Source organism: Triticum urartu, chromosome 5A, assembly GCF_056163025.1.
Source record: "Triticum urartu cultivar PI428250 chromosome 5A, HENAU_Tu73, whole genome shotgun sequence".
Taxonomy (NCBI): Eukaryota; Viridiplantae; Streptophyta; class Magnoliopsida; order Poales; family Poaceae; genus Triticum; species Triticum urartu.
Window position 1 is genome coordinate 622,846,014 of NC_141877.1, and position 24,892 is coordinate 622,870,905.

The following is a 24,892-nucleotide window of genomic DNA, read 5'->3' on the forward strand; positions in this document are numbered from 1 at the left end:
GGTCTCGGGAGTTCCCAACAAGGCAGCGTCACCCTGCCGATCCTCCACCGCCGGAGCAGCGTACATCAAGAACATGCCAACCATACCGGCCCGGCCGCGCTCTTGGTCGATCTCGGTGAAGAAGGGCATGACGGTGAAGGTGCGCACGCGCGCCGGGATCTTGCCGACGGGGCACTGCCTGGTGCTCTGGCTCGCCGCCCGCGTCGTCTCGGACGCAGCAGCAGATGACGGCTTCCTCGATGTGATCTACAACGGCAACTTCCCCCGCGACGACCCCTCCCGAACCGTGCGCGTCGCCATGGACGACGTCAGGAGCATGCCCGCCGTCGGCGAGAGTTAGAGCTGCTGATCATCAATTCCGACTGCATGGAAGTGATCTTCACATATAGGATATAACTACAGTTTTTGTTCTAGAGAGAGTAATGCTGTAGCCTTCCCGATTGTTAGCTGCCAATGTCGAGGGATCCCAGACTTGTATCTCGACTGGAGATCACCCAATGTAGTAGAAGATGTAATGAAACTATATTTGAGAATCAATAAAGCAGTCATGATTGCTTTCCCTCCAAAAAAAGGGGAGATTCTATTGAACCTTCGTCAGTCATTTACCATTTTATTTACATTTTCTTAAGGGACAATTTTATTTTTTATTTTCTATTTTTGCGGGGAAGGGACAATTTTATTTACATGATTGGCGGTGGGGTTTCCATCCTATGCAAATGAAATTATCTCCTCAACTGGTCCGTCCCTCCCCGTGCTCCCATTCGTACTCCCACTTAATCCTACGGCTGTCTTTTTTCCTTTTTTCTTTCTAATCTAATCATCTCCCCCTGATTTTAAGGGGGTGGGGCCGGGCCTTGTTTTGTTCCAATCAAATCAAGCCACGTAGACGGGAGCACGGATGGGCACATGACGGGGGAGCAGACAAGTCTCGTCCGTCCTAAACACAAGGTTTAATAAGCAAAAAAAGGGAAGTTGAGTGACTAAGGCAAAGCATACAGAGACACCTATTGCCAAAAATTGCAAACTGAACTAAATTCCCGTTTGCTACCCGGTTTGTAGCAGCGAATGGTTTGAAAGGCATAAATCAAGTTAACTATTTACAGCCTCTTTGTGATGTACTGGCAAGATCTTGTGTTTTCAGTTGTCACTGACTAGGTGACTATGCTATTGGTCCGTACATTTATATGCGATGGCATGATTATTTTTGACCTTCTAATGAGAGCTGCAGAAAATGTATTTATCATAGGTTGTGATTTAGCTGCCCTCATGACTTTTGGCGGTACAAGCCCTGTATTTTCAGCATCTTCGCCTGTCTGTTGCTGTTTCCATAGTTACAGTTATGATGTGCTACCTTTTGCGCAAACAAAAAATTTGCGCTCAAATGCCTGTAAGTATTACCTAGGGATGCAGGGCGGCGCCCGATCCACCCCGCTTCCCGTTCAAAACGAGAAAAAACTGTTTTAGCTGGATTAGAGCACATTACAGTAATTTGTACTAGCTGGCGCTTTTGCGGGACGCCGTTCTGCATCCCTAATTATTACTTATACAAATACCATGTAAGCATCAACCCCTGCATGCTGAGCTCTATAAAAGGTTAATGTAACAACTTCTTCTTCTCAGGGTTTAAGCAGCATGAAGAACTTGTTCTAGTGATCCAAGCAGCGAACATTTTGCTGCAGAGGATTCAGGACATAACTTAGTTTTCTGTTTAACTCAAATGATGTCATGATTTTTCAACATAACTTACCTGCATATTGTTGTTTGGGAACCTGCCCTATATGAGCAACAAGAACACAGAGAAGGTAGACTTTACATACAACCACAAAGAACTTGGTGGACATATGCATCAAGCCCAGAACTTTCTGGCAACATTCCCTCACATTTTTTCCATAACGAAATATCAAAAGGCATCACAGTATATATTGATTAGAATAAATTGTCTCGCATACGCCAAGCATAGGTTACATAATTTGATAGAAATAAATTGGTCCAAAAGTAATTCACATGGCTTGGCTTTGAAAGTATATGCAGATTATTTTCAGCAAAATTTCCTCACGTGTCTCTGAAACAAAATGATCAAATGCACCAGGTAACATTATAGCTTAATCTAAATAAACTGGTCAGCCATAAATATCTCGAGGACAACAATATATCTCGAAACAGCAGAGATTATTTCATCGACACTTCCAAGTTTGTGTGCCGCCAAGTCGTCTTTAGCTCTTGCGTCAAATCAGTAGCATCCTAACAAAACTGGTACAAGTAGAAGAACTGAAAGGGGCCGAATCTTCGTAATGTGCCTTCTTCCTGTGTATATAAATTGGAAAGGAACCTCAATTTTCAGATATGAATATACACCATAGTTGAAAGGTCTTTCAGGGAAATAAACAATTTGTTTGTTCTGCAATCTCTTTCACAAGCAGCAAGAAATATGTAGCACATGAAAACATGAAAGAAGGTAAGGAAACAGCATAAACGTTGATGTTTCTATCTCAGTCTATACTGCAATAAAAAGGAGACATGTGCATCACTGCATATCCACTGTTGGCAAAAATTACGGACATCTTAACATGGGCAGGAACAACGTGACGACAAAATGGAAGGGATAACAGGATCAATAGATCAATGACAAACAAGAGCTCAGAGGTTTGCTAATCTGCTCATGGTAACAGGGCAAGTTCCGTCTCATACAAGAGGTGTCAGAAGTAAGCAATGCTCATCAAGGCCACCACCGGCTTACTAACAACACTAGAAACTCAAAGAAATCCAGGCAAAGAATAAAAGCCCAATATTGGTAAAAGAAGCATTCAAGAAATCCAATTATCCAATAGTTCATTTCACAAACAAAGTATAGTCTTTGATAAAGATGTTAAGAACATATTGTTAAATGCTGAATCATATCCATGAATAATTTGCCTTCCATATCAAAGATGACACACTAACCAAATCTGAGCATAGATAAATGAACAAAACTCAAGTGGGGCCTCAGAAGCCGTTCTAATGTAGACAATATCCACACTAACACAAATAACCATTGTCAAGCATGCAGCTACATGGCACACGCACAGACACACGAGTCAAAGGCTAAACTTCCATATTATCCATGGAGGAAAACCTGGAAATGTGGAAACTAACTGAAGCATACCTCTGATGGAAGGATCCAAATATCAAATGATCCCAGGCGACAAGAAGTTGAGGACCTTCACAGATCAGCAAGTGGAACATGACAAATTGTTAATATATATAAATAACCCAGATTCAGATCAAACTAAGACCACTTGTTTACAGGAACAAACAGAGAATCTTGATAGGACAAAGATGCACACATACAGGAATTAAGCAGCATACATACATCCACAGAAAAGGGGAAAAGGGGAAAAGTTCATTATGAAGTCAGAAGTCCCCAAAAAGTGAAAAGGGAACACACACACACACACTAATTTTTTTCTGCAAATTCCAAAAAAGTCTAAAGATAATAAGTACGGGTTAGTTTTTGGTTCCGATTTGAAAACCCAAAATTTAATTAACACACAAATTATAATATGTTTGTGCAAATACTTCTTTCTGACAGCCACACACATCTTTCTTCATCCCTTTTTCCCCAGCACATCATTGAACATCTGAAGGGATTTTCAACAGCTAAACCTCAGGGAAAAAAAGGATACACATATCAAATATGCCATACAGTTGCAGTGCAACTAAACCTGTCCCAGTCCCAACCAAACACAACCAAATTCCAGCAGGAGGCGGACACAGACAATTACTAACCAGAATTTAGCTAGCAATGAACTACCTTGTAAATGTTAATAGCTATCAAAAGTTCAAAACTGGAATATGCATTTCTATCCATAAGCTGCCAAATATCATCAGAAGATAACAGAGACAGGTTGTACTAACTGCAAAACTCACATTTTTTAACTAACAAAATTGCACAAAACTAAGATGGATAATTACTACTCCCTCCGTCCCACAATATAAGATCGCTTTTCAAGCTATGTTAGCTTGAAAAATGATCTTATATTGTGGGATGGAGAGAGTAGTATTCATTTCATATACCTGAGGTTTTAAATAACATGGAAGAAATAGTGACTGAATGTACATTTCATTCTCTCTACACTTTGCTAGCAATTGTGTTCAAACACAGTATCTGCTGATACCTTGCTCGAAAATAGCACCTGACAAAGTAACAAACCACAGAGGAGGCTTTATCGTATGGGATTTCATTTCATTCTGTGGTTGCAAGCCCCCCGGATTTCATCATTACTGTAATAAAATGTCCTGTCTTTTCATTTTCTTCTTGTGTAATAAGCACTTCTCTTCTTTGACCTCACATGATATATCAGTCCTCATACCTGATAGCAACAGTTCTGGGCAGTTATCTCCTGAATCCATGATTGCATCTTCATTGAAATCAGCAGCCTACATCATGTGAAGACAAAAGGCATAGGTAGTTACAGAACCTACAAAAATGAACTGAAAATTTTATACCGAGCAGAGCAAAGAATATATATACAATGAGAACAACGCTACGGAAAATATGCAACTAACAGATTATATTATCAATGGATACAGACCATACATAAAACTCACAACAATTGAACAAAAGCAGTCAGCAACAGGATAACTGGGACTAAACTGAATTTTGCAGATGTGATGTTCCATTCCAGGTAGGATGTGGCCGTTTACCAGATATTACAAGTTCATGTCAGGGTCGGTCTACCAGTTCAACCTTCAAGTATTGCTGTTCTTTTGTACCTTGAAGTCCAGTTATTCGAGGATACATCAGGCTAATTTCTCAGCGACTCCTAAACGGACCCCAGTTCTGATACTTGAGATCCAACTGATTTATTGTAATAGTTTCTCTGCATTTCCCCCAGGAACCCAAGTTCTAAAACTCCAGGTCTAATCTGATGTTTGTAGTTCTCCAGAGCACCAGAAGTACACAAGAAAACAGTACATGTCTATCCATTCCATTCTACCGATTTGATTACTTTGTCTCATTGTTTGATGTAGCTTTCTGCTACTTAATCCACTACTCATCAGGCAAGATTTTGTCAGAATAACCCCACTAAAACTAGCCAGTAAAAAGATATAAACAATAACATGGTATGAATGAAATAGCCAGTCAAGAATAAGTACATGCCAAACTTGCGTTTTACCTTTGCCGTTTTTTTTTTGCAGAATGCAAATGAGGCTACTTTAAACCCATATGGAACTGCTTTGACCAGCATACCAAATAGTTGCGTGCCAGCCAAATATGTTCACAAATCACAGGTGCCAACCATTAGCACGACAATAGTTGCGTGAATTAGCAAGTGTGCGCCCATGTTTGATTTTCTTTGACAAATTGTATGCAGTCTCCACTTTGTTCATCTCCAGCAGCCTGTCGTTCAGTTTGCTATAAACAACTCTCCCTAGACAGAAGCCTTTCCTTAGTGATTCCTCCACCACGGAAACAGCAGCATCAACCTTACCCACATTGCAAAGCCCATTTACAATAAACTCATAAATTTCTTTATCGGATGGATACCCGCTCTCTTGCATCTCCTCCCAAATGTTCAACACTGTCCCGCTTTTCCCAAACCTGGCAAGCCTTTCAAGCAGAAGCTTGTATGCTTTCAAGGATATTGTACAGCCAGCCTTCCTACTCTTTTGGTAGATCATCAAGGCAGCGTGAGGAGGCCCAAACGTGCAAAGTGGCTCGATGAATGATGTAATTACCCCTGTATCTGGCAGAATACCTTGAGCCAACATGTCATCAAACATTTGAAGTGCATCAGCCACCCTGCGTGCTTTCAGATGGGCTCTAATCATCTTGCAGTATGTGTCACTGTTTGGAGGGCAATTGTTGTCCACCATATCCTTGTAATACTTGATGGACCTGTCCAAATCCCCCAGTGAAATAAAATTGAAAACAAGTGCATTGTAGGCCATCGTAGTTGGACCGTATCCCTCTTGCACCATTTTCTCAAACACCCTGAGTGCCTCCTCGCCCTGCCCTGCCCTCCCCAATGCCTCAATGAGATGGCAATGCGAAACATCATCGGGCACTAGCCCATCCTCCAGCATCATTGCCCAGAAATGCTCCAGCTTATCAACCCTCCCAAACCTCGCCCAACCGCCAAGCACATCATTGTACACTTGTTTATCAAGATGGAATGGTTGTCCACGGGCGGCTTGTACGAGCGAGCTGGCAACGCCGACATGTGACCTCCGGCAGAGGCATTCAATGAGAGCAGAGAAGGCCTCCTTTCTGTTGCAAGTTTGCCCAATTCCTAACCCAAATTGGTCGCTCTCGAGCAGTTGGACGGCCTTGTTGACCTGCCTGGCGGCAACCAGAGTATCCATGATGATCTGCAGTGTGGTTAGGTCCGGAAAAATGCCATTTTTCCGCATTACCTCCAGGGCAGGCTCGACGGAGCTGAAGAACTTCCTCCTGCCCAGAGCCCTGATGACTATGTTGCAGGTCTGCACGGAAGGGGGGAGCTTGGCGCTGGAGATGGCCCAGTCGAGGAGGTCGACGGTGGCGGAGCCGCTGAGGTTGCCGCGGCTGACCACATCGGAGAGAACCTCCGGGGAGAGGGCGTCGAGGCCCGTGGAGGAGAGGGCCCGGTGGAGGGCGGCGCGGCCGGGGGGCTTCTGGAGGAAGACCCCGCGGAGGCGGTCCGCCGGGGACAGGAGGATGGTGGTGGTGGGAGGAGGAGGGGGAGGAGCTGCTCCTGGATCGGGATTGGGGTTAATTGGCTGAAGGGGAGCGGGGGCTGGGGCTGATTTGCTAGGGTTGGTGGCGGAGAGGAGGCGGATGGAGGAGACGACCATGTCCGCGGCGGAGAAGGAATAGCTGAGGCTACGATGGAGAAGGCGGCGGGCCATTTGGAGGCTCACCGGAGTTTGGAAGGTCAAGGTCGTGTCCGGCAGCGGCGGCGGAAGTTGCTAGAGTAAAGTCTGAGGTCGACTTGCCTCGACTTAGCCACTCACAGCCATCGAATTAGGAGTCGACGAACCAGATCGATGAACTATTCTTGTCGCAGCATGAGTTTTGTGCTTTTCTTTTCTAGATTATTTTTTGCAAATTGTTTTATGTCTTCACCATGCATCCAAATCACAAACCGTTTTCACTGCTGTATTTCTCGCATCGAGATCTTTAAAACTATATCACATATTAATAGATTTCGATGACTTTTTTAAACAAACAAGATAGAGAAAATCAAGAACATGAAAAACAAGGGAAGGGGGGGGGGGGGGAGAGTGGCAGAAACCGGGAAAAAAACTCGGAAGCAAAATTTATTTTTAAGATACCTACTTTTGAAAAACAATTGGATAAGCGTAAAAAGCGTAAATTTATTTTTCAAATACACGAATTAAATGGCATGAATTTTTTTCAGCTGTGGGAACATTTTTTCTACACTGTACAATTTTTTTTTTCATATATGAGGATCACATACATTTTTATGAATGGACAAAAATACATTTTTGAATTAGGTATCGTTTTGTCAGTTCTGTGGGCAAACTATTAATGCCAAAAATTGGTCCATCTTGCCTAGTCTCTGCCTTGTCCACAGCTGCATGCAATTAATTAGTCAAATAATTAATTACACATGTTAATTAGTCAGACATTAATTGTAAACCAACTTGAGGTTGGATGGTTAGAGGAATTGTGGTATCCCCAGTCCATCAGGATTCAAGTCCTGGTGTTCACATTTATTCTTGGATTTGTTTTAGGATTTTCGGCAATGCGCATTCAGTGGGAGGGGACGTTCCCGTCGACGACGGGGTGCCTACGGTGACTTCGTAAATTTCAAGATGATATGTTGGCTCAGTCTTTCGAAAGTGCTCATAGGGATGAATGTATGCGTATGCGCTTACGTTTGTACTGTGTTCAAAAAAAATAGTCGGACGTTAATTTATGAAAAATATCATCGAGCATTGCACGGAAGGATCACGGTAATTATGAAGACTATTGCGAGGATCATGTTATTTATGAAAAGTATCATCGGGCATTGGACGGTAGGCTCACGTTAATTATGAAAAATATCATTTAGAAATGTATGCCCCGTTGCAACGTCTGGATAATTAACTAATAATACTAGTACACTTTTAAGGCTTGCTTGTCTAAGTCTCTAATGTGGACAATCCATATGTTGTGGCAAAAAAATCTGGTTATACACCCAACCCAATGCAATGCAGCGGGCCTTTGTGTCTGTTCTATAGACTTTTTTCCTTGTCAAGTGTTAAAGCACTCTGACAAACGTCAATCCCTCACCCAGGACCAGGAGGCCCGGACACTAGCACTTCGAGATCAAGTCTTCTATATCCATTGGCCATCACTCATCCGTGATCCCGTTATATAGGACCGCGTACTTAGTTTCCCGGTCTGGCCCTGCTGCAGAATGCCTCCCATTTCTATGCCCTATGATATATGGGTTAATTATCTTTTTGCCCTTGGTGGTGTTCATGTGCTCAGTTTTGTTCTCAGATGCGAATTGTCCTCAGTTTTGCCCCTAGTCCGAGCACAACAACTATGACGAGGCCAAACGGCCATATTTGAGTCCATTCCATCCGCCGGCGTTAGTGATTGTGGGTCCGGAGCTTACATGTGGAACCGCGTGGACGTGGGTCCGGAGCTGACATGTAGGTCCGTGCAACTAAATCCCCAAATCATTCTAGCTCACACCCATCCGCCCCGCCGGCTGTCCTGAGCCGTCGCCACCACCCGCACCGCGGCCAGCACCTGCCCTGCCACCAGCTGCACGGCCTGCTCCGCCGCTACCGCCCTGCGCCTACGCTCCACGGCTACCTGTGACGCCCACCACTTTCCTGCGATGCCACGGGTGGGGCGCCCGCCACCTGCTCGATCCGCGGCGCGGCCTCCTTCCGTGCGCCCGGCCGGAGCGCTCAAAGGTGGGGGGCTGCTGGAGCTATTTGAATTAGGAGGAAGAACCCTAGGGCGAAATGGTGAGCAGCGGCGACCCCGGAGTATTTGGCGAGGCAGGCATCGGGCCGGAGATCCGCCGCGTCCACGACTGGGTTCCCGAGGGGTAAGTCTCGCCTCTTGTTTAGATTAAGCTTAGTTGTGCATTTGAACACTCGATTCAAGTAGGTTTGCCCAATTAGTGTGCTAATTGCGTCTCTGTTTTTCGCCAGTTAGGATGGAGTTGCGGTTTGCTTTCATGGTGCACATTAGAAGGGACCGGTACATGTTTGATGCAAAGGATAAGAAGAAATACCAAGGAGGTTTTGATTATTGGTTGCCAATGGCTAGTAATTGGAGTTTCAGACAATTTGGGGAGGTAATTTGTAGCCAATATCTTTGGGGTTTGCTTGATGAAGTGGTATACAAATACTATGATGGGGAAAAGAATTGGGTGACAGTTAGTAATGATGAAGAGCTAGCTACCATGTTTGTTAGGCATAAAGAGAAAGATAATTTTCATGTGAGGCTGCAAGTTGATGTGCTTGAGCAGGCATTTGGACCTAGGATGGCGGGTGCAACATCTCGGGAGAACCAAGTCGTCGTAATGGCATCTCCAGCCAGAACAGTTCAGTTGGTGCACGGCGACGTGGTGGCTCGACAAGTGTGGGCAACAGCAGTAGGGCCCCCCTTGAAGTGGAGCTTGATGGCTACAATTCTGGGGTTGATGAAGAGAAGCTATATTCTGATGTTATTCGGAATTTACGACGGGCACCTCGGACTGAAAACCAAGATGAGGCTCACAATGCAGTCCATGTGGATGATGACGTGATGGGTGAGGACGAATACCTTGCAGCTGTTGAATGGGACCCTTTGAACCCTCATATGGAAGAAGGTACAGTTTTTGCATCCATGAATGAGTGTAGAAATGCACTTGTGACATACTGCATCAAGGTAGAACGTACTTTCAAAGTTGACAAGAGCGATCAAGTACGTTACAGAGTGCACTGTCCAACTGAGGGTTGTCCATGGAGGCTGCTCGCATCTAAAATGCGGAATAGCACTAATGTTCAGGTCAAAGTGAACCCTTTTAAGCACACATGCCAGGAATCAACCCTTAGGAAGGATACAATCAGTAGAGCCAAGTCAAGATGGGTGGCAGAAGAAGTAAAGAAGTGGGTGAAAGAAAACCAGCAAGTGGGTCCAAAGGAATTGCAGAAGAACATCAAAGATAAGTTCAAGATAGATTTACCATACATGAGGTTGTTCAATGGTAAACAACATGCTATGGATTCTATTTATGATAAATGGCAGGGAAGTTTTCAATTGTTGTATTCATTCAAAGGTGAAGTGGAGAGGACAAGCCCAGGTAGTATTGCAGATATTGATCACCACACCGTGGAGTACACATTCAGGGAGTGACAAAGACCAAGGAATGCTTTAGGAGGGTTTTTGTCTGCTTTGGGGCTTGTCGCCGGGGTCTTTTGGCAGGCTGCAGGCCTTATTTGGCTATTGATGCCACTTTTCTCACAAGGAGGTTGAAAGGACAGTTAGTAGCAGCTTGTGCAGTTGATGCACACAGTTTTGTATTTCCAGTTGCCTATGGTGTGCTGGAGACAGAGTCTGAGGAGAGCTGGACTTGGTTTTTGCATAATCTGCGCCGGGCTATTGCACATCCCAATGGGTTGGTCATTCATACAGATGCCTGCAAAGGTTTAGAAGTGGCCGTGGACAATGTGTTCCCTGGAATAGAGCATAGGGAATGCATGCGTCACCTTGCTGCAAATTTCATGAAGAAATTCAAATGAAAGGTGTATACCGACAATTTATGGCCAGCATCTTTGACTTGCAGTGTGAAGAAGCACAACTACCACTTGAGGCAGTTATACATGAATCCCAAAGTGAAAGAATACTTGGAAACACACTACTCCAAGTTATGGGCCAGAAGCCAATTCAGTGAAGTGAGCAAAGTTGACTATGTGCACAATAATCTAGCAGAGTCTTTCAACTCAACGATCCGGAAACTAAATGGTCATTATGTGGTGGATTTGCTTGACAAGATAAGGATAGAATACATGCATAAATTTCATTATTGTGCAGGAATTGCCGAGGCAAAATTCATGGGCCACATTATCATCCCTGCCGTGATGAATGAACTGAAGCAGAAGACAACAGGCTTGGAAATGAACATGACTCTTTGCTCGGGTACCACAGCAGAGATATCATATTTGGATAAAGATAAGAGGGAATGGAGATATCCAGTAGATTTAGAAGCTAGAACTTGCAGTTGTAGGCAATGGCAGATAACTGGGTTGCCATGCATTCATGCCTTGTTTTTCATCACTTCTCTCCCAGGTCCAGCAGGGAACATACAACAGTATGTGCATGATTACTACTCTGTTGCAAAGTTCAAAGCCGCATATGCTTATGCCTTGCCTGCTATGAAGGGAAAACAACAATGGGACATGGTGGACCCTGGATTCAAGCTTTGCGCTTCAGTTCTGAAGAGAGCAGCAGGTAGACCAAGGAAGAGTCGAATCAGACCTCGCAGCGAAGGAGCTGGACTTGGAGCAAGGAAGCATAAGTGCACAAGGTGTGGTGGGTCTGGTCATTTTGGTAAGTATTGTGATAACACAGTAGATCCAGCGTTCGGAGAGAGTTTCGATGAAGGCTTTGATGAAAATGTTGGTCAGCAGCCGGTTGCCTCAACGGATGATGAAAATGATGGTCAACAGTCGGTTGCATCAGATGAGGATTTTGACGAGGTTCCAAATGATGATGGTCAACAGCCGCATGATTTTGACGATGATCCAAAATATCCTCCAAATAATGATTCAAGTGAGGCTTCAAATGGTGATCCAAGTGAGGCTCCAAATGGTGATCATGATGATCCAAGTGAGGCTCCAAATGATGATCCAAGTGAGGCTCCAAATGGTGACCAACCTTTTGTTGTTGTGAGTTCTGCTAGGTATGTAAATCTTGCAAGGGTCAAATACTACTGTACATCTATCACTTGACATGATCTCATTACCGTTTATGTTTTGCACAGCTCTATGATAGGTTTGAAGAAGACGCGCAAGGTACCGATAACCAAGAGAAGAAGAGAAGAAGCAATGAGCACAAGGTGCACGAGGAGCAAAGTGATGGTAAGAAGCTCAAGGAACAGACAGAAGCCCCAACGCTATCTATAAATAATTATGAAACATTATGAATAAGGGATGATGTTGTATTATGAAACATTTATCACTTGACATGTTGTATTTCTGTTGGATGATGTTGGTGTTGGGGAACGTAGTAATTTCAAAAAAATTCCTACGCACACGCAAGATCATGGTGATGCATAGCAACGAGAGGGGTGAGTGTTGTCTATGTACCCTCGTAGACCGGAAGCGGAAGCGTTAGCACAACGCGGTTGATGTAGTCGTACGTCTTCACGGCCCGACCGATCAAGCACCGAAACTACGACACCTCCGAGTTTTAGCACATGTTCAGCTCGATGACGATCTCCAGACTCTGATCCAGCAAAGTGTCGGGGAAGAGTTCTGTCAGCACGACGACGTGATGACGATCTTGATGTTCTACCGTCGCAGGGCTTTGCCTAAGCACCGCTACAATATTATCGAGGATTATGGTGGAGGGGGGAACCGCACACGGCTAAGAGAACGATCACGAAGATCAACTTGTGTGTCTATGGAATGCCCCCTGGCCACGTATATAAAGGAGTGGAAGAGGGGAGGGGCCGGCCCTCTCTATGGCGCGCCCTAGGGGAGTCCTACTCCCACCGGGAGTAGGATTCCCCCTTTTCTAGTAGAACTAGGAGTCCTTCCAAATAGTAGGAGTAGGAGAGAAGGAAAGGGAAGGGAAAAGGAGAAGGAAGGAAGGGGGCGTCCCCCTTCCCTAGTCCAATTCGGACCAGACCAAGGGGAGGGGTGCGGCCACCCTTGAGGCCCTTTTCCTTCTTTCCCGTATGGCCCAATAAGGTCCAATACGTATTCCCGTAACTCTCCGGTACTCCGAAAAATACCCGAATCACTCGGAACCTTTCCGATGTCCGAATATAGTCGTCCAATATATCGATCTTTACGTCTCGATCATTTTGAGACTCCTCGTCATGTCCCCGATCTCATCCGGGACTCCGAACTCCTTCGGTACATCAAAACTTATAATATAACTGTCATCGAAACCTTAAGTGTGCGGACCCTACGGGTTCGAGAACAATGTAGACATGACCGAGACACGTCTCCGATCAATAACCAATAGCGGAACCTGGATGCTCATATTGGCTCCCACATATTCTACGAAGATCTTTATCGGTCAGACCGCATAACAACATACGTTGTTCCCTTTATCATCGGTATGTTACTTGCCCAAGATTCGATCGTCGGTATCTCAATACCTAGTTCAATCTCGTTACCGGCAAGTCTCTTTACTCGTTCCGTAATACATCATCCTGCAACTAACTCATTACTTGCAATGCTTGCAAGGCTTAAGTGATGTGCATTACCGAGAGGGCCCAGAGATACCTCTCCGACAATCATCCAGTTACGTTGTGACGCTTGGTGGCACACAAAGTGTTCCTCTGGTAAACGGAAGTTGCATAATCTCATAGTCATAGAAACATGTATAAGTCATGAAGAAAGCAATAGCAACAAACTAAACGATCAAGTGCTATGCTAATGGAATGGGTCAAGTCAATCACATCATTCTCCTAATGATGTGATCCCGTTAATCAAATGACAACAACTCATGTCTATGGTTAGGAAACATAACCATCTTTGATCAACGAGCTAGTCAAGTAGAGGCATACTAGTGACACTCTGTTTGTCTATGTATTCACACATGTATTATATTTCCGGTTAATACAATTCTAGCATGAATAATAAATATTTATCATGATATAAGGAAATATATAATAACTTTATTATTGCCTCTAGGGCATATTTCCTTCAGTCTTCCACTTGCACTAGAGTCAATAATCTAGTTCACATCGCCATGTGATTTAACATCAATAGTTCACATCATCATGTGATTAACACCCATAGTTCACATCGACATGTGACCAACACCCAAAGGGTTTACTAGAGTCAATAATCTAGTTCACGTCGCTATGTGATTAACACCCAAAGAGTACTGAGGTGTGATCATGTTTTGCTTGTGAGAGAAGTTTAGTCAACGGGTCTGCCACATTCAGATCCGTAAGTATTTTGCAAATTTCTATGTCAACAATGCTCTGCATGGAGCTATTCTAGCTAATTGCTCCCACTTTCAATATATATCCAGATTGAGACTTAGAGTCATCTGGATCAGTGTCAAAACTTGCATCGACGTAACCCTTTACGATGAACCTTTTGTCACCTCCATAATCGAGAAACATATCCTTATTCCACTAAGGATAATTTTGACCAATGTCCAGTGATCTACTCCTAGATCACTATTGTACTCCCTTGCCAAACTCAGGGCAGGGTATACAATAGGTCTGATACACATCATGGCATACTTTATAGAACCTATGGCTAAGGCATAGGGAATGACTTTCATTCTCTCTCTATCTTCTGCCGTGGTCGGGTTTTGAGTCTTACTCAACTTCACACCTTGTAACACAGGCAAGAACTTCTTCTTTGACTGTTCCATTTTGAACTACTTCAAAATCTTGTCAAGGTATGTGCTCATTGAAAAACTTATCAAGCATCTTGATCTATCTCTATAGATCTTGATGCTTAACATGTAAGCAGCTTCACCGAGGTCTTTCTTTGAAAAACTCCTTTCAAATATTCCTTTATGCTTTGCAGAATAATTCTACATTATCTCCGATCAACAATATGTCTTTCACATATACTTATCAGAAATGTTGTAGTGCTCCCACTCACTTTCTTGTAAATACAGGCTTCACCGCAAGTCTGTACAAAACTATATGCTTTGATCAACTTATCAAAGCGTATATTCCAACTCTGAGATGCTTGCACCAGTCCATAGATGGATCGCTGGAGCTTGCATATTTTGTTAGTACCGTTAGGATTGACAAAACCTTCCGGTTGCATCATATACAACTCTTCTTTAATAAATCCATTAAGGAATGCAGTTTTATTTATCCATTTGCCAGATTTTATAAAATGCGGTAATTGCTAACATGATTCGGACAGACTTAAGCATAAATACGAGTGAGAAACTCTCATCGTAGTCAACACCTTGAACTTGTCAAAAAAAATTTGCAACAATTCTAGCTTTGTAGATAGTAACACTACTATCAGCATCCGTCTTCCTCTTGAAGATCCATTTAATCTCAATGTCTCACCGATCATTGGGCAAGTCAATCAAAGTCCATACTTTGTTCTCATACATGGATCTCATCTCAAATTTCATGGCCTCAAGCCATTTCGCGGAATCTGGGCTCATCATCGCTTCCTCATAGTTCGTAGGCTCGTCATGGTCAAGTAACATGACCTCCAGAACAGGATTACCGTACCACTCTGGTGCGGATCTCACTCTGGTTTACCTACGAGGTTCTGTAGTAACTTGATCTGAAGTTACATGATCATCATCATTAGCTTCCTCACTAATCGGTGTAGTAGTCACAGGAACAGATTTCTGTGATGAACTACTTTCCAATAAGGGAGCAGGTACAGTTACCTCATCAAGTTCTACTTTCCTCCCACTCACTTCTTTCGAGAGAAACTCCTTCTCTAGAAAGGATCCATTCTCAGCAATGAATAACTTGCCTTCGGATCTGTGATAGAAGGTGTACCCAACATTTTCTTTTGGGTATCCTATGAAGATTTACTTCTCCGATTTGGGTTCGAGCTTATCATGTTGAAACTTTTTCACTTAAGCATTGCAGTCCCAAACTTTAAGAAACGACAGCTTAGGTTTCTCGCCAAACCACAATTCATACAGTGTCGTCTCAACGGATTTAGATGGTGCCCTTTTAACGTGAATGTGGCTGTCTCTAATGCATAACCCCAAAACGATAGTGGTAGATCGGTAAGAGACATCATAGATCGCACTATATCTAATAAAGTACGGTTATGACGTTCGGACACACCATTACACTGTGGTGTTCCAGGTGGCGTGAGTAGTGAAACTATTTCACATTGTTTTAACTGAAGGCCAAACTCGTAACTCAAATATTTTACTTCTGCGATCATATCGTAGAAACTTTTATTTTTGTTACGATGATTCTCCACATCACTCTGAAATTCTTTGAACTTTTCAAATATTTCAGACTTGTGTTTCATCAAGTAGATATACTCATATCTGCTCAAATCATCTGTGAAGATCAGAAAATAATGATACCTGCTACGAGCGTCAATATTCATCGGACCACATACATCAATATGTATGATTTCCAACAAATCTGTTGCTCGCTCCATTGTTCCGGAGAACGGAGTCTTAGTCATCTTGCCCATGAGGCATGGTTCGCAAGCATCAACTGATTCATAATCAAGTGATTCCAAAAACCCATCAGCATGGATTTTCTCCATGCGCTTTACACCAATATGACCTAAACGGCAGTGCCACAAATAAGTTGCACTATCATTATTAACTTTGCATCTTTTGGCTTCAATATTATGAATATGTGTATCACCACGATCGAGATCCAACAAACCATTTTCATTGGGTGTATGACCATAGAAGGTTTTATTCATGTAAACAGAACAACAATTATTCGCTAACTTACATGAATAACCGTATTGCAATAAATATGATCCAATCATATTTATGCTCAACACAAACACCAAATAACACTTATTTAGGTTCAACACTAATCCCGAAAGTATAGAGAGTGTGCGATGATGATCATATCAATCTTGGAACCACTTCCAACACACATCGTCACTTCATCCTTAACTAGTCTCTGTTCATTCTGCAACTCCCGTTTCGAGTTACTACTCTTAGCAACTGAACTAGTATCAAATACTGAGGGGTTGCTATAAACACTAGTAAAGTACACATCAATAACATGTATATCAAATATACCTATGTTCACTTTGCCATCCTTCTTATCCGCCAATTACTTGGGGTAGTTCCGCTTCCAGTGACCAGTCCCTTTGCAGTAGAAGCACTCAGTTTCAGGCTTAGGTCCAGACTTGGGTTTTTCACTTGAGCAGCAACTTGCTTGCCGTTCTTCTTGAAGTTCCCCTTTCTTCCCTTTGTCCCTTTACTTGAAACTAGTGGTTTTGTTTACCATCAACACTTGATGCTTTTCTTGATTTCTACCTTCGTTGATTTCAGCATCACGAAGAGCTTGGAATCGTTTCTGTTATCCCTTGCATATTATAGTTCATCACGAAGTTCTACTAACTTGGTGATGGTGACTAGAGAATTCTGTCAATCACTATTTTATCTGGAAGATTAACTCCCACTTGATTCAAGCGATTGTAGTACCCAGACAATCTGAGCACATGCTCACTGCTTGAGCTATTCTCCTCCATCTTTTAGCTATAAAACTTGTTGGAGACTTCATATCTCTCAACTTGGGTATTTGCTTAAAATATTAACTTCAACTCCTGGAACATCTCATATGGTCCATGGCGTTCAAAACATCTTTGAAGTCCCGATTCTAAGCCGTTTAAGCATGGTGCACTAAACTATCAAGTAGTCATCATATTGAGCTAGCCAAATGTTCATAACATCTGCATTTGCTCCTGCAATAGGTTTGTCACCTAGCGGTGCATCAAAGACATAATTCTTCTGTGCAGCAATGAGGATAAACCTCAGATCACGGATCCAATCCGCATCATTGCTACTAACATCTTTCAACTTAGTTTTCTCTAGGAACATATCAAAAATAAAACAGGGGAGCTAAACGCGAGCTATTGATCTACAACATAGATATGCTAATACTACCAGGACTAAGTTCATGATAAATTAAAGTTTAATTAATCATATTACTTAAGAACTCCCACTTAGAAAGACATCCCTCTAATCTTCTAAGTGATCACGTGATCCAAATCAACTAAACCATAACCGATCATCACGTGAAATGGAGTAGCTTTCAATGGTGAACATCAATATGTTGATCATATCTACTATATGATTCACGCTCGACCTTTCGGTCTCAGTGTTCCAAGGCCATATCTGCATATGCTAGGCTCGTCAAGTTTAACCTGAGTATTCTGCGTGTGCAAAAACTGGCTTGCACCCGTTGTAGATGGACGTAGAGCTTATCACACCCGATCATCACGTGGTGTCTAGGCACAACGAAATTTGGCAACGGTGCATACTCAGGGAGAACACTTTTATCTTGAAATTTAGTGAGAGATCATCTTATAATGCTACCGTCAATCAAAGCAAGATAAGATGCATAAAAGATAAACATCACATGCAATCAATATAAGTGATATGATATGGCCATCATCATCTTGTACTTGTGATCTCCATCTCCGAAGCACCGTCATGATCACCATCGTCACCGGCGCAACACCTTGATCACCATCATAGCATCGTTGTCGTCTCGCCAATCTTATGCTTCCACGACTATCGCTACCGCTTAGTGATAAAGTAAAGCATTACAGCGCAATTGCATTGCATACAATAAAGCGACAACCATATGGCTCCTGCCAGTTGCCGATAACTCGGTTACAAAACATGATCATCTCATACAATAAAATTTAGCATCATGTCTTGACCATATCACATCACAACATGCCCTGCAAAAACAAGTTAGACGTCCTCTACTTTGTTGTTGCAAGTTTTACGTGGCTGCTATGGGCTTAGCAAGAACCGTTCTTACCTACGCATCAAAACCACAACGATAGTTTGTCAAGTTGGTGCTGTTTTAACCTTCGCAAGGACCGGGCGTAGCCACACTTGGTTCAATAAAGTTGGAGAAACTGACACCCGCCAGCCACCTGTGTGCAAAGCACGTCGGTAGAACCAGTCTCGCGTAAGCGTACGCGTAATGTTGGTCCGGGCCGCTTCATCCAACAATACCGCCGAACCAAAGTATGACATGCTGGTAAGAAGTATGACTTATATCGCCCACAACTCACTTGTGTTCTACTCGTGCACAACATCAACGCATAAAACCTAGGCTCGGATGCCACTATTGGGGAACGTAGTAATTTCAAAAGAATTCCTACGCACACGCAAGATCACGGTGATGCATAGCAACGAGAGGGGAGAGTGTTGTCTACGTACCCTCGTAGACCGGAAGTGGAAGCATTAGCACAACGTGGTTGATGTAGTCGTACGTCTTTACGGCCCGGCCGATCAAGCACCGAAACTACGGCACCTCTGAGTTCTAGCACACGTTCAGCTCAATGACGATCCCAGACTCCGATCCAGCAAAGTGTCGGGGAAGAGTTCCGTCAGCACGACGGCGTGGTGACGATCTTGATGTTCTCCCATCGCAGGGCTTCGCCTAAGCACCGCTACAATATTATCGAGGATTATGGTGGAGGGGGGCACCGCACACAGCTAAGAGAACGATCACGAAGATCAACTTGTGTGTCTATGGGGTGCCCCCTGGCCACGTATATAAAGGAGTGGAGGAGGGGAGGGGCCGGCCCTCTCTATGGCGCGCCCTAGGGGAGTCCTACTCCCACCGGGAGTAGGATTCCCCCTTTCCTAGTAGAACTAGGAGTCCTTCTAAATAGTAGGAGTAGGAGGGAAGGAAAGGGAAGGGAAAAGGAGAAGGAAGGAAGGGGGTGCCCCCCCTTCCCTAGTCCAATTCGGACCAGACCAAGGGGAGGGGTGCGGCCACCCTTGAGGCCCTTTTCCTTCTTTCCCGTATGGCCCAATAAGGCCCAATACGTATTCCCGTAACTCTCCGGTACTCCGAAAAATACCCGAATCACTCGGAACCTTTCCGATGTCCGAATATAGTCGTCCAATATATCGATCTTTACGTCTCGACCATTTCGAGACTCCTCGTCATGTCCCCGATCTCATCCGGGACTCCTAACTCTTTCGGTACATCAAAACTCATAAACTCATAATATAACTGTCATCGAAACCTTAAGCGTGCGGACCCGACGGGTTCGAGAACAATGTAGACATGACCGAGACACGTCTCCGGTCAATAACCAATAGCGGAACCTGGATGCTCATGTTGGCTCCCACATATTCTACGAAGATCTTTATCGGTCAGACCGCATAACAACATACGTTGTTCCCTTTGTCATCGGTATGTTACTTGCCCGAGATTCGATCGTCGATATCTCAATACCTAGTTCAATCTCGTTACCGGCAAGTCTCTTTACTCGTTCCGTAATACATCATCCTGCAACTAACTCATTACTTGCAATGCTTGCAAGGCTTAAGTGATGTGCATTACCGAGAGGGCCCAGAGATACCTCTCCGACAATCGGAGTGACAAATCCTAATCTCGAAATACGCCAACCCAACAAGTACCTTCGGAGACACCTGTAGAGCACCTTTATAATCACCCAGTTACGTTGTGACGTTTGGTGGCACGCAAAGTGTTCCTCCGGTAAACGGGAGTTGCATAATCTTATAGTCATAGGAACATGTATAAGTCATGAAGAAAGCAATAGCAACAAACTAAACGATCAAGTGCTATGCTAATGGAATGGGTCAAGTCAATCACATCATTCTCCTAATGATGTGATCCCGTTAATCAAATGGCAACAACTCATGTCTATGGTTAGGAAACATAACCATCTTTGATCAACGAGCTAGTCAAGTAGAGGCATACTAGTGACACTCTGTTTGTCTATGTATTCACACATGTATTATGTTTCCGGTTAATACAATTCTAGCATGAATAATAAACATTTATCATGATATAAGGAAATATATAATAACTTTATTATTGCCTCTAGGGCATATTTCCTTCAGTTGGACCTATGTTAGAAGTATGTTTGACATGATGTTTAAATATCTGTTGGATGATGTTTGAATGAGCACATGGTTTTTCCTTTTTTTGATTTTTTTGAATTTTGTTTTGCTCATTTAAATTCTTGTCAAACCTAACTTTGACCAAGATTTAAACAAGTCTAAAACATCAAAATGAAAAACTAAGCCTGGATCCTTCTTAGTCAATCCAAAATGAAGCTGTGGTGAGGTTTTTGAAATTTTCATGAAAAATGTGCTAAAAAGAGGGGTCCAAAGGTAGGGTAAACGACCTCATTTCTAAGCAAGGTTTTTTTTGACCTTGTCTAAATCAGCCAAATAACTTTCCTACACATATATTCTATATGTACAGACTATGTGCGCTGGTTTTTCCATTTTTTGATTTTTTTAATTTGTTTTTCTCATTTGAATTCTGGTCAAACTTAACTTTGACCAAGATTTAAACAAGTGTAAAACATCAAAATGAAAAACTAAGCCTGGATCCTTCTTAGTCACTCAAAAATGAAGCTGTGGTGAGTTTTTTGAAATTTTCATGTTCATTTCCGCAAAACACTTCTCTTCACTTCATACAAGAGAGTTTGAGATACTCGAGATATCACACAATACACATGAACTTATCATTTAAATGTATGTAAAGCTTGTTTATCAACTTAAATCGTTAGTATATGACATAAGAGGACTATGTGCGCAGGTTTTTCATTTTTCTGATTTTTATTTAATTTATTATGCTCATTTGAAATCTGGTCAAACATAGCTTTGACTGCTCCAAACCCCTCCCAAACCCCGCTAACCCTAGCGTTGAACAAGGACCGTTCATCTAACCCTAGCGGCGATCAAGGGCCGTCGATCTAACCCTTCTAGAAGGAATCTGCGGGGAGGAGGGGGGCGATCCGCGAGATGCAATCTGATTGGCTGGGAGATTTTTTTTAACAAATACCGGGCGCACTGGATGGACCGTTGGGCCGTCTCGTTGTCTGGGCCTGAGACCGCAGTAAATAGCCCGTCTCAGCCTTTCCAGGCCTTGCATGCATGGAGGCGGCGACGTGGGTTTGCATGCGCGGGAGGCGGCGACGTGCATGCATGCGAGCGAGGCGCGCTAGGCGAGCTAGGCTAGCGAGGCGAGCTAGGTGGTTCAGGGCAGTGGTTCAGGGCAGCGATTCACATGCACCACCCGGTCAAAGAGCTATGCAGTGATTCAGATGCACACACGCGCCCCATGCATCGTTTTCGTGCAAAAATTTAAGTGTGCAAAACGTAACGGATACACACATGCGTCCGGATTCACACACGCACCGTTCTCATCCTTTCTCTCTTCCTCTCCCACCCACAGGCCTATAAATGGGGTTCCTCTCTTCCTCTCCCACCCACAAGCCAGATCCGATCCTCTCCAACTTCAAACACCCAAGCGACCGAGCCCTCCCCAAGCGAGACCAAGTGAAGATGCAGTTCAACAGGGCCGACCTTCAACCGTCCGCCTATCGTGCCGGAGTTGCGCTACCCACCGGGCGTGCTCGTGGAGAGGGAGCTCCGTGTGTGGGCTATTTCAAGGTGGAGGGGTTCCGTCGAACTCACCCGCGCCTTCCTCAGAGCCGGCTATGCCCACCTCCCACGGGGCTCTCCGAGGATGTTCACCCTCAACGAGGTTCGTGACCGCGGCGGCATCCTCCTACTGCTCACGGTCACCTTCACCAACCCGTTTGACGCGCGCGAGCTCCTCGGCCAAGTCTTTTGGTGTGGCTGCGAGGCCATCTTCTTCACCGTCTACAACATCTACACCAACTACGAGAGCATCTTCCCCACTCCAGGCCAGATGCACTCCCTTCCCTACGACGAATGAGGAGGAGGTGTGAAGATGAAGATGATGTTGAAGGGGCGCGCGCGGCCAAGGTGGAGAAGAAGGTCAAGAAGAAGATGTTCAAGCCCGGAGTCAAGCTCGTCATGTTTCATTTTTTATTTTGTTGCTTTTCTATGTCGTGTCGTGTCGTGTCATGTTTCGTCATGTGTCCGTGAACTTATTATTGTAATGGTACGGTGTGTTGCATCTTATCTAAGTTATTATGGTTTATTATGTGTGTTAAAAAATGTCCTTGCTCAAACATATCATTTCTTCCCTAAACCAAGTCATGAAGTTCGAGAACTTGTGGTTTTCATTAATGAAAACCCTAATAAAAATCGGAGGGGGTGAGAAGCCCTCTGTTTCATTCAAAAAAAGTCATGAACTAAAATAAAAATTTATTCCTTTTAAATCCTAAACCAAGTGCCACTCTAACCCTTAAACCAAGTGCCACTCTAACCAAAATCATGTGGCAGTGCAAACATACGTTTTCATCCTTCCAACCCTCCAAAATTTTAGTGAAAAACAAAGGAAAACCACTCTCACGCGTGTGCAAACATTCGCGGTCTCACTATTTTTTTTGACAAATTTCGCAGTCTCACTATGTATACCTTCCTTCCCTACCCATGTCAAAGTATTGCCATCTGTCCTAGCGGTTACCAGCGCAACCCTAAACACCACAAACCCACGCGGTCCTTGGTTCGAGTCCCCAGCCGCACCAATTTTTTGTGCATTTTTCACCCTTCATTTTTTAGACAAATTATTTTTTCTCAATGTAATGCCCTTAAAAAATGTTCATTTATTTTGGCACCAGGTGTAAACCTCTACCAGAGCTGAGGCACATTTTCCATGACATTTTGGTCTTTGATTTAAATCACGGTGTATTTGAATTGGATTAATTAACAGCTCCAAAAAATTTCTAACCTTAATTGTTTGGCTCTGGAATAATTCAATTAGCTTCCACAAAAAGTTTCAGCATTATGATTTACTGCCTAAATTAAATCATAACAGAAAACAGAAAAATACGCAAGAGAACCCCCGAATGGGCCTAATTGGATGCAGTTGGCCCATTAGTGTAGCCTGCACTTGGCTCTACGCTCTGAATTTGGCCCAAGAGCAACCTTTTTTGACAGAAAGGCAGAGCAGAGAGCTGCATTTCATTGATCAAAAGTCTCTGAATTCCTAATTTCTTCTCTTTTTTTCAACATATTTAAATGTTGGTCACTTCTTCTCTTTTTTTCAACATTTAAACAACTTTGACCAACATTTAAACCAGGTGAATTTCTCATACAATTTCAAGACTACAAATTCCTCCATAGTTCATGCCTTTCCATACATTTTCAACATTACAACCAGTGCGATTACCATACCTACAAATGCACAAAAGTATTTGCAAATGGGTATTGATAGTGCTTGATCTTTGAGCTTCCTAACCTTCTTCTTCAACATCCTAAGATCAACAGCTAGCTCTCTGTCAGTGCGTGCTTCGCCCTCCATCTCTTCTTCCGGAGCTCCTGGTGTGGCCACTGCCGTTCGTGGCAGCATGCGCAACCATTCTTCATGCTCTTCTTGCAGTTCATTCATCAGAGTCTTGGCCAAAGCATCGACCCAAAGAAAGAAGCATGTCACCTGCATGAACACCAAACAGATCAACCCATTGCTCAAAGATCCCGACCACGAAAATGGTGCAATTGCCCCGATTCTTACCCCATTCTTGCTGCATACGTAGAACGGACGATTCTGATTCCTCGGTGTCTAAGAAACCCTCCGATCAACGTCCGCCCGGCACCGTGGACAGACGAAGACAGGCATGTCCACACGCGCCCGGCTCTGCATCCGCGAGGTGGCGTGGGAGCTTGAGGAAGACATGGAGCTCGGAGCCGAAGGGGATCTCAACGTCGCCGCGCCCTCCACTGCTAGCTTCCCACCGCCGCGCCCTCCACAGCTAGCTTCCCACCGCCGTGCTCTCCTTCTCGCCGTGGTCACCGCCGTGCTCTCTGTCGCTGTGGTTACCGCCGCTGTCACCCGCTTATATAGTACACCCGCCAACGGCTCTCTGCTCAACGGCTCTCTGCTGGGTCCCACAAGCCACGCGTGCAACGGTCTGAATAAAATTGGCCGTCTCTGCCGCCTGGTCCCACCTGTAAGGGCCGAGTCAAAAGGTTGACCTGACAGAGACGGCAGAGTTCATGGAACGAGTCGGTGCGCACGGACTAGGGACAAAACTGAGCACAATTCGTATTTGAGGACAAAACTGAGTACATGGACACCACTGAGGGCAAAAGGATAATTAACACATGATATATACCTTGGTGATGCAACTTCATAGCAATCTA

General features: G+C 43.9%; 1 protein-coding gene and 1 non-coding gene across 7 annotated transcripts; both read right to left on the reverse strand.

Annotated features, from left to right (window-relative positions):
• Positions 1-1,898: 1,898 nt before the first annotated feature.
• Positions 1,899-6,995, reverse strand: LOC125511130 (uncharacterized). 6 transcript variants are annotated; one of them, XM_048676422.2, is made up of 4 exons: positions 5,157-6,995; positions 4,350-4,416; positions 3,143-3,197; positions 1,899-2,304 (listed from the first exon to the last, which is right to left on the reverse strand). In XM_048676422.2, the coding sequence occupies exon 1, from the start codon at positions 6,868-6,870 to the stop codon at positions 5,266-5,268; it is 1,605 nt and encodes a 534-aa protein (XP_048532379.1). In that variant the 5' UTR covers positions 6,871-6,995; the 3' UTR covers positions 1,899-2,304; positions 3,143-3,197; positions 4,350-4,416; positions 5,157-5,265. The 6 variants fall into 6 exon arrangements, with proteins under 6 accessions (XP_048532379.1, XP_048532378.1, XP_048532376.1 ...); XM_048676421.2 differs by having other exon boundaries at positions 4,155-4,416; XM_048676419.2 differs by having other exon boundaries at positions 4,054-4,416.
• On the reverse strand, positions 2,635-2,724 carry LOC125511860 (small nucleolar RNA snoR1). The gene has a single exon (XR_007285134.2). It is a non-coding gene; the product is annotated as a small nucleolar RNA snoR1 (small nucleolar RNA).
• Positions 6,996-24,892: the final 17,897 nt, after the last annotated feature.

What these genes read in the sequence shown, in the direction of transcription:
- LOC125511130 (XM_048676422.2), bottom strand. Translation starts at nt 6,870, where the DNA reads ATGGCCCGCCGCCTTCTCCATCGTAGCCTCAGCTATTCCTTCTCCGCC.